This window comes from Heterodontus francisci, chromosome 1 (assembly GCF_036365525.1).
Source record: "Heterodontus francisci isolate sHetFra1 chromosome 1, sHetFra1.hap1, whole genome shotgun sequence".
NCBI classification, from domain to species: domain Eukaryota; kingdom Metazoa; phylum Chordata; class Chondrichthyes; order Heterodontiformes; family Heterodontidae; genus Heterodontus; species Heterodontus francisci.
The window spans coordinates 169,856,647-169,867,484 of NC_090371.1; the positions used below are offsets into that span (position 1 = coordinate 169,856,647).

At 40.0% G+C, this 10,838-nt stretch overlaps 1 protein-coding gene across 1 annotated transcript; it reads right to left on the reverse strand.

Moving 5' to 3' along the window:
* Positions 1-692: 692 nt before the first annotated feature.
* On the reverse strand, positions 693-10,523 carry ccng2 (cyclin G2). Its single transcript, XM_068038271.1, has 8 exons — positions 10,194-10,523; positions 7,001-7,135; positions 6,273-6,410; positions 5,857-6,107; positions 5,432-5,510; positions 5,204-5,302; positions 4,382-4,587; positions 693-3,136 (listed from the first exon to the last, which is right to left on the reverse strand). Exons 2-8 carry the CDS (start codon positions 7,133-7,135, stop codon positions 2,983-2,985), a joined length of 1,062 nt encoding a protein of 353 aa, XP_067894372.1. The 5' UTR covers positions 10,194-10,523; the 3' UTR covers positions 693-2,982.
* Positions 10,524-10,838: the final 315 nt, after the last annotated feature.

Genomic DNA, 10,838 nt, shown 5'->3' on the forward strand with positions numbered 1-10,838 from the left:
TAGAAGCTCTACAATCTGTTTTTATACTGTTACTCATTCTATTCTTGCCTTTTTTAAAATCAATTTTTTGGTTGACCTTTGCTTGTTCCTAAAACTCCCACTCCTTATTATAAGCCCCTTTTAATCTAATACTATTAACTTTAGTCCACTAAGGATGGGCCACTTTTCCATGGAGTTTTTGTTTTTCAGTGGAATGCATTTTCATTGAGAATTTTGAAATTTTATTTTAAATGTTTCCCACTGCTTATCTACAGTCATACCTTTTAATCTACTTTCCTAATCAATCTTGTCCAACTCGCCCCTCATACCTATGTAATTGGCTTTATTTCAGTTTATGACTCTTGTTTTGGACTTCGAATTTCACATTGAGAGGGACATACTTATCATATTATGATCACTCCACCCCTTTACTATGAGATTATTCATTACCCTATGATTACATTATACAAGATAAAAATAGCCTATCCCTAGTTGGTTCCAAAAATATTGTTCTAAAACTGTCTTGAATGCATTCCATAATATAGAAAGCTGAATATCTTAACACACCTATGATATTTCTGAATTGAATAAGGGTTACAAGAACAAACTGTTTCAGGACAACATTGGACATATGAAGGGAAGATCGGCTACAAGATTTACATATATGTTTTAGTAGCCAAATATAGTTCTGAACTTCTGAATAAAATACAAGATAGATTTCAAAGAGTCTTTATTGACTCAGGCTCTTTGTTGATAGAAGTTTGTCAGGTTGATACATTATACAATATTTACAAACTAGAAATATACAATAAGTTAATATCTACAGGGAATTTGTACACAATGCCAAACAACCAGACAATGCTACATACAACACTTTTCATATAAGTGCATTGGATTGCTTTCATACCTGAATACGGAGAAAAAAATAAGTGCACTTTTTCTGTACATTTAAGTTATGCTATTTCTATACATTTTTTGTAAACTAGGACTTCCCCTCTATACATCTACATTGCACAGAGGTTATAGGAAACAACTTTTACTTCATATCCAAAAAAGTATTAATCTAGGAGCAAGCACAGTCATTGATCAACCACATCAACCAGTACATCACTAATCACAAAGTAAAGTCCTAGTCAAAAATATTTGGTTGGCACTTGAACCACCAAAAGGTTGTACAGAAACAAATTACTGTACCAAAGGCTCCTGTTTGAGGTAATTGCTGCTAAAAGATAAGAGCACAGCCGCTTTGACAGAGTACTATCATTGCATATACCTGTAATATTTGCAAATTTTAAAAGTATCCTTCCTCCAGATGGCATTTTTTTTTTTTTTAAAAAGCTTGTATTTAAACATTACCGAAACTGATCTGACCACTCTCTCCAATCAGCTGGAGTGACAGCCATGAAAAATTGCTGATAGACGTGAGAATGCTATCACATCTGTCACTAAAACACAGCTTGTGAAAAGTGTAGATAGCAAGGGGATGGGAGGGAGAGAGAGAGACAGCGGATTGTTGATGGGCTGGAAAGTATTATTGGTAACAGAAGCTAACATTGGAAATTGAAAATACTGTAACAGGAATTCCAGCAATTAAGGTTTACAGTCTACCCCTCTAAATTGGATGTTACTTAACTCAAATTATCTGTTCATTAAAATTGAAACTGTGCAACAACAAAGCCCTTCTGACATTCTATTGAAATTCTTAATTATTGGATAATTAAATTTTTCACACAAAAAATAAATTAACAGGACTGTCCAGCTATTGTTTTTAAATCTATCCCATTCTAGTATAGTAGATAAGGCTTAGCAACTTAAGCTGGACATAGTCCTCATTCTTTCCAATAATGGAACTTATTTTACAAAAACTACCCCCATCCCCTGCAAATATTTTCAATTGACCTTTTACAAGCAATAGCATGGGTATTAAAAAGGATTCAACTTCCAGATACCATTTGAAGTCAGTTTTGAAATATCAGCAATCTTTGATAAAAAGACATGGTTATTTGCAATTACTTGAAAGAGCTGTGTAGACAAATCTCTGCAATATAATTTTAACATAAGCCCTGATAAATTGAGGGCACATAAGTTTTTAAAGGAATTTTTGAAATTCCAACAAGAAAAACTGACAGAGTTAATTTATTGATTCTGTACCAATTCTCTAACCTGTGCTTCTTTAGAGTGCAGCAACATAGAATTGATCCTCATGTTTCTGCCAATAGATAAGGATTGCATGCACATTTTTCACGTTCAGCAATGTACAGTCAAAAGAAGCTTCATAAAAAGCACATTGCTTTTAAAAAAAGTTAGCTTGCAGTTTGCAAGACACTATCTAGCCTTACAATAATTGCTGCATTTTACAAAGGAAAGTACAGGAGCATTATTCAACCATCTACATTTGATAAATCAAATAATGTTATATTAGAGAAAAGAGTCTGCAGTTCATCTGGTCAATCACAAACGTTTTGTTTGAATGTGTTGAAGGAATTTAAGTTAATGTTTTCGAATAATAGAACATCCAAATACAGTTTTTCATTTCTAAAATAAAACTCGAAATAATGCCATGTGATATTTATATTACCACATCTGGTCATTAAAATCAATGCTAATAGAACTTGGTCTGGCAAAGTAAAATATCCAGACCAAAAGTGGACTCTAACTGTTTAGAAGTCACAGCTTTAGATTAGTGGTAAGAGATCATGGCCTAAGTAGAACTGAAGGGAATCACACAACGTTCAGCTGTTTTTGTTACTGCTGTAGACAGAGCAAATTTTCTCGGGCACAATATGGAGGTACTGGAAAGAACAGAGCCAAATGGCAATCATGGGGCAATGGGGCCACAAGATCTCCATACTGCCAGATAAGCTACAGTGGAAATCTCAATACATTATATTACAATTCAATCCCCATTTAGCTTATAAATTAGCTCAAGGGGAATTCACTTTTTAAAATGACTCAATCTGGGCCAGCTAAAAGCAAGGACAAGCAAAAAGGTGAGCCACAGGTCTACAATGAATTTGAGGACGGAGTTGGAAAACAGCAATTTTGCCAGTTGGATTGATGAAAGAAATCTTCAGGGAAGAATTCTCCTTCTGCACCACTCTGTGGGGGGCTGCTCAGACATTCTTCACCACAGCTCATTTCTTCACATGAATCCTCACTTGAAAGAAACAATGAATAGTGTAAAAATTCAGCACTGCACAATGTCACAGAATTGTTACAGTGCAGAAGGAGGCCATTCGGCCCGTCGTGTCCGCACCAGTTCTCCAAAAGAGCAATTCACTCAGTTCCATTCCCCTGCCTTCATCTTGCAACCCTGCACATTCTGCCTTTTCATATAACTATCCAATTCCCTTTTGAATGCTTCAATTGAACCTGCCTCCACATTCTGTACCAGTGCATTCCAGAACTTAACCATTCTGTGAAAAAGATTTTCCTCATGCCACTTTTGCTTCGCTTATCAAATACTTTAAATCTGTGCCCTCTCGTTCTCGATCCTTTCACGAGTAGGAACAGTTTCTCTCTATCGACTCTATCCAGACCCCTCATGATTTTGAACACCTCTACCAAATCTCCTCTCAATCTTCTCTTCTCCAAGGAACAGTCGCAACTTCTCCAACCTATCTTCATAACTGAAGTTCCTCATCCCTGGAACCATTCTCGTGAATCTTTTCTGCACTCTCTCCAATGCCCTCATATCTTTCCTAAAGTGCAGCGCCCAGAACTGGATGCAATACTCCAGCTGAGGCCAAACTAGTGTCTTATACAAGTTCAACATAATTTCCTTGCTCGTGTACTCCATGCCCCTATTAATGAAGCCCAGGATACTGCTTTATTAACTGCTCTCTCAACTTGTCCTGTCACCTTCAATGACTTATGCGCATATACACCAAGGTCCTTCTGCTCCTGCACCCCCTTTAGAATTGTGCCCTTTATTTTACATTGTCTCTCCATGTTTTTCCTACCAAAATGAATCACTTTACATTTCTCTGCACTAAACTTCATCTGCCGCCTGTCTGCCCATTCCACCAAATTGTCTACGTCCTTTTGAAGTTCTACACTATCCTCCTCACAGTCCACAATGCTTCCAAGTTTCGTATCATCTGCAAACTTTGAAATTGTGCCCTGTACACCAAGGTCTAGGCCATTAATATACATCAGGAAAAGCAAGGGTCCCAACACTGACCCCTGGGGAACTCCACTACAAGCCTTCCTCCAGCCCAAAGAACATCCATTAACCACTACTCTTTGTTTCCTGACACTCAGCCAATTCCATATCCATGTTGTTACTGTCCCTTTTATTCCATGAGCATGTAAGCCATTACCTTTCTAGATATAATCTAGAAAATTACATTTTAATACAAAAAAAGCACTGTTTCAATGTCAGGACACCATACCAATTTACCTTTCAGTTTCACTGAAGCAGCCAGCTTCTGGGATAGTTGGCAGTTCAGGAACACTGTAGTAACTATTCTGCAAATGACGGGCTGTACGTCTTGAAACAATCCACACCAGCTTCGTGTTATCAGGTTTGCAACATTCAGGTGAAGAATAGTCAGCCAGGCATTTTGATACCAATTCATGCCAGTATGCTAAGTCACAGTGACTAATCTGAAAGACAACAATGTTATTACCAATTCTTCCGGAGGTAACACAATCATACTGGAAATGTTGCGTAATTTCCTATGCTTTGCATTGGTTTATACATTATAAGCATAGCACACAACAAAATGAAATGTACTCCAGAATTTATTCGGATTAAGCTACATTACATAACTGGGTCCAAATGGTCAAGGAAATGTAGTTTAACAATTATTTTATGGTTACTGTGACAAAATTGCCTCGAACAGGCTCAACAGAAATAGCTCTGTCCATTACTAAAACCTGAATTTTCATTGTGGATCTATGGTAAATTAATGCCACTGCCTACACTTAATCATACTGCAGCGCAATGTTCCTTAGGCATTATTATTATAACCTTGAATCAGCCTACTTTAATTTTCACAAGGAAATCTGTAAATGCAATGGGGTGGGGGAAGAAATAATATTTTGTTTGCCACCTTTCCTTGCTCAGCAGCAGTTCCTGCAGATGGTATCAAGTCCCATGCCCATTTCACTAACTAACATACATCAAAATGGTAGTATTTTAAATATAGGAACTGTGCTGGCACATGAATTAAAAAGAAAAAGAGGGTATTTTGAGAAACACATCTTCCAATATACCTACTTTGGAATGTTTTTGAACACGCAGTATAATTTCAAACAAGTCAACAGATTTCAGCTTTTCAACTTCAAAGGTCAGAAGGGACAATGCCAATACAGATGGCTGCAAAAGCAAAGGAAATTTCAGTCCAAAGTTTCTTTCTATAACACAACAGAAGACACCTAAATGAGCTCAGAACATGGCCTACACATTGCATTTTAATAGTGCAATGATAACGCCTATTAAACTTACTTTAGCCCTAGAAAACACAAATCGGCAGTTGCAGGCATTCAGTTGTGCTTCCAGTCTCTCAAGGATCAGGAATTCTTTCCTAAGGAAAAAATACAACATATAATAATTCAATGCCAAATCCCTGCAATCTGTCAAAGTCAATCATAATCTTGGACCATCTTTGAAACATGATAGTCATATTCACACATTGGCAAACAAAAGTTTCTTTGAAAATACAGCAAACCTGTACTTGCACAAAAGAGCATACCTCTGATTTCATGATACATACTGCACAGAGGAAAACTAAATTTTTTTAAGCAAAAGCAGGAACTTTCACAATATTAAAAAAAGGTTAGAAGAGGAAGATGTGAGCATTTTGAGAATGTAGATTAAATTTATCTAAAAGTAGCACAGGTCAATCCTATCATTAATGATCAGATACTAACCTTTCAGTTAAATGGCAGTGTGCTAGGGCATGATACAAGTGTAAAAAGTGCAAGGCAGTGACAGCCTTAAATTCCCCATTTAGTTTTTCATAGACAATCTTTTCCATCCTCTTGAGATCAGACACTGTAAACTTGCAGTGACAGATCCGAAGGAGGTCAGGGGCAGAAGGAATATTGCATTCTTCCTCAATGGTCTTTGCCGCCAGATGGAAGACACTTATTCCAAGACAAGGCAGATGTTTTGGTCGCACCTACAGAAACAGTATGAAAGACGTGGGTTTTAGTGATCTTTTAAAAAAAAAATGCAGGAAGTAAATTAAATGTTTAGTAGCCCATCACATGCCCTACTAGTTTGTTTTAATAGCTAGTCATAAATACACAGCCAAACAGATGGAGCAATTTTTTGGAATTCTAACCTTCATCAATGACAAAAATCTGTCCAGTAGGTTAACTGCTAAAACAAAAGTTTCAGTACTGCAGCCGAAGAACCTGGTCAAACTCCGGAGATCTTCCACTTTAGCATCTCTCAACTTTGGAGAGACACAATCATCATTCTGAAAAGCAAAAAATTTAACATTTTCAATGATCTCACTTGCCAAACACAATTAGATTTAGGGAAGGGTCAAATTTGAAATTTCTACAATATTTTAAAGTTAGATTTGAATAGAAGTTAAATGCAGCACTCCAAAACAATTAAAATACATCAAGTATACACTGATTTCAAGTTTTGAGGTCATGTATAGCACCAAAAAAAATATTGACAGAAGCTGAGTTTGAACACAACAGTTAGTGAAACAACTGCACAACTGCCTAACTAATCACATTCTCCATTTACAAAACTTAAATTCCTTCACCAACATTGAAATTTTTGGTTTCAAACTCCTGTGTTATATTTCAGATCAGTTGGTGAAACAACAGTGGGTTTGAGAGGATGCAGCCCTACTTCATGGCACACCATGATCCAGCAAAATACCACCCCATCCTGAAAACAAACAACTTCGTTTCAACATTTATCTGCAAAATATTTTCTCTTCTTCCTCTACACTACGACAGTCCAAAGAAAAAAATTTAAACAATGTTGAGAAGGAGCTGAGTAAATATAGGAGGAAACGGTAATGATCTCTTCCAAAACTATACTTCTTACCTCCAAGTTTGCTTCTATTGCATTAAGTCCACTTGCTCTTGGTAGAAATTTGGATTCTTGTTCCAAGTATTGATTTATCTGTTTTAATAGCTTATAAGCTTCATTGTTGTGCTCACGAGACACCAGGTCTTTCATCTTTAACAAAAATAAAAAGCACAAAATTACAAATGCTTAAAAGTATTCACACTAGGTGTGCCTTTTTTGAAAGACGCCTAGATTTGGGTCATTTAAAATACAGCTGTTCTTGTGGCCCAGCAAGTTTATCCAGTAATTAACTAGGCCATAGAGACCAGATATAATCTTCACTCACTTAGCTAATATCAGACATTAAGCTGCAACAGCAGTTAAAGGCCTTACAATCTGCCTGCCAGTTTGTTACTTTAAACACCCAGCCTATATCTCCCCCCTCAATTTATCAGTGTAAATACACAGACCTCCACCCAGTTTATCAGTGTAAATACACAGACACCTCCCCCCCCAGTTCAACATCAGTGTAAATACACAGACCCCCCACCCAGTTTAATATAAGTGTAAATACACAGACCCCCCACCCAGTTTAACATAAGTGTAAATACACAGACACCCCACCCAGTTTAACATAAGTGTAAATACACAGACACCCCACCCAGTTTAACATAAGTGTAAATACACAGACACCCCACCCAGTTTAACATAAGTGTAAATACACAGACACCCCACCCAGTTTAACATAAGTGTAAATACACAGACCTCCACCCAGTTCAACATCAATGTAAATACACAGACCTCCACCCAGTTTAACATAACTGTAAATACACAGACCTCCACCCAGTTCAACATCAGTGTAAATACACAGACCCCCCCCCCAAGTTTAACATCAGTGTAAATACACAGACTCCCCCCCCCCAGTTTAACATCAGTGTAAATACACAGACTCCCCCCCCCAGTTTAACATCAGTGTAAATACACAGACTCCCCCCCCCAGTTTAACATCAGTGTAAATACACAGACTCCCCCCCCCAGTTTAACATCAGTGTAAATACACAGACTCCCCCCCCCAGTTTAACAACAGTGTAAATACACAGACTCCCCCCCCCAGTTTAACAACAGTGTAAATACACAGACTCCCCCCAGTTTAACATCGGTGTAAATACACAGACCCCCCCCCAGTTTAACATCGGTGTAAATACACAGACCCCCCCCAGTTTAACATAACTGTAAATACACAGACCTCCACCCAGTTCAACATCAGTGTAAATACACAGACCCCCCCCAAGTTTAACATCAGTGTAAATACACAGACTCCCCCCCCCCAGTTTAACATCAGTGTAAATACACAGACTCCCCCCCCCAGTTTAACATCGGTGTAAATACACAGACTCCCCCCCCCAGTTTAACATCGGTGTAAATACACAGACCCCCCCCCAGTTTAACATCGGTGTAAATACACAGACCCCCCCCCAGTTTAACATCGGTGTAAATACACAGACCCCCCCCCCAGTTTAACATCGGTGTAAATACACAGACCCCCCCCCCCCAGTTTAACATCGGTGTAAATACACAGACCCCCCTCCCCCAGTTTAACATCGGTGTAAATACACAGACCCCCCTCCCCCAGTTTAACATCGGTGTAAATACACAGACCCCCCTCCCCCAGTTTAACATCAGTGTAAATACACAGACCCCCCTCCCCCAGTTTAACATCAGTGTAAATACACAGACCCCCCTCCCCCAGTTTAACATCGGTGTAAATACACAGACCCCCCTCCCCCAGTTTAACATCGGTGTAAATACACAGACCCCCCTCCCCCAGTTTAACATCAGTGTAAATACACAGACCCCCCTCCCCCAGTTTAACATCAGTGTAAATACACAGACCCCCCTCCCCCAGTTTAACATCAGTGTAAATACACAGACCCCCCTCCCCCAGTTTAACATCAGTGTAAATACACAGACCCCCCTCCCCCAGTTTAACATCAGTGTAAATACACAGACCCCCCTCCCCCAGTTTAACATCAGTGTAAATACACAGACTCCCCCCCCCCAGTTTAACATCAGTGTAAATACACAGACCCCCCTCCCCCAGTTTAACATCAGTGTAAATACACAGACCCCCCTCCCCCAGTTTAACATCAGTGTAAATACACAGACCCCCCTCCCCCAGTTTAACATCAGTGTAAATACACAGACCCCCCTCCCCCAGTTTAACATCAGTGTAAATACACAGACCCCCCTCCCCCAGTTTAACATCAGTGTAAATACACAGACCCCCCTCCCCCAGTTTAACATCAGTGTAAATACACAGACCCCCCCAGTTTAACATCAGTGTAAATACACAGACCCCCCCAGTTTAACATCAGTGTAAATACACAGACCCCCCCCCCCAGTTTAACATCAGTGTAAATACACAGACCCCCCCCCCAGTTTAACATCGGTGTAAATACACAGACCCCCCTCCCCCAGTTTAACATCGGTGTAAATACACAGACCCCCCTCCCCCAGTTTAACATCAGTGTAAATACACAGACCCCCCTCCCCCAGTTTAACATCAGTGTAAATACACAGACCCCCCTCCCCCAGTTTAACATCAGTGTAAATACACAGACCCCCCTCCCCCAGTTTAACATCAGTGTAAATACACAGACCCCCCTCCCCCAGTTTAACATCAGTGTAAATACACAGACCCCCCTCCCCCAGTTTAACATCAGTGTAAATACACAGACCCCCCTCCCCCAGTTTAACATCAGTGTAAATACACAGACCCCCCTCCCCCAGTTTAACATCAGTGTAAATACACAGACCCCCCTCCCCCAGTTTAACATCAGTGTAAATACACAGACCCCCCTCCCCCAGTTTAACATCAGTGTAAATACACAGACCCCCCTCCCCCAGTTTAACATCAGTGTAAATACACAGACCCCCCTCCCCCAGTTTAACATCAGTGTAAATACACAGACCCCCCTCCCCCAGTTTAACATCAGTGTAAATACACAGACCCCCCTCCCCCAGTTTAACATCAGTGTAAATACACAGACCCCCCTCCCCCAGTTTAACATCAGTGTAAATACACAGACCCCCCTCCCCCAGTTTAACATCAGTGTAAATACACAGACCCCCCTCCCCCAGTTTAACATCAGTGTAAATACACAGACCCCCCTCCCCCAGTTTAACATCAGTGTAAATACACAGACCCCCCCCCCCCATTTAAACTCACGGTTTTGCCGTTTATTGCTGCGCGCTGTTGTGATTAAAATCTGGGGCAAGATGAGCGGACGGGCTTTCGACGATCATCCGCCCTCTCACTGCCTGAGCCCTCTTCCCTTCTCACTGCATCTCCCTCTTTTTCTCCTATTTCCCTTTCTTTCCTCTTTCTCTCAGCTTCGCCAATGTCGGATATTTACTGAGGGCGATGACATCACTGCGGCGGAGGCATTTCTTCCAATTGCGAATAAATCTGGAAAATAGTTCTTTCATTTGCAATCTGTCTGGGTTAACAAACGCAGCCTTGTTCACAGCCACAATCTCCTGCAAGTCCGGGAGTTGGTGATTTTTGATCTCTATTAATAACTCGGTGTTATGTTGATTCTTCGTTTTATTCATTTTGAGACTGGCGGATGCGCATTCCATTCGCCGTTCGTGTATTCGGTCGCTCCTGTTAAATGTCTCGCTCTGATTGGTCTGTTTGAAAAGTCCGCCCAAAATGGCGCATTTCGATTGGTCACAAAATTCAGAACCTGATTGGTCGATCTTAATCGGTTAGTGGGCTGCGATTGGGTGGATGTAGAACAGGTAGGGCGCTGATTAGTCATTTGTAGCAGAAGTACTGACTGGTGTTTGGTGGAACTGACCTTTAAATGTT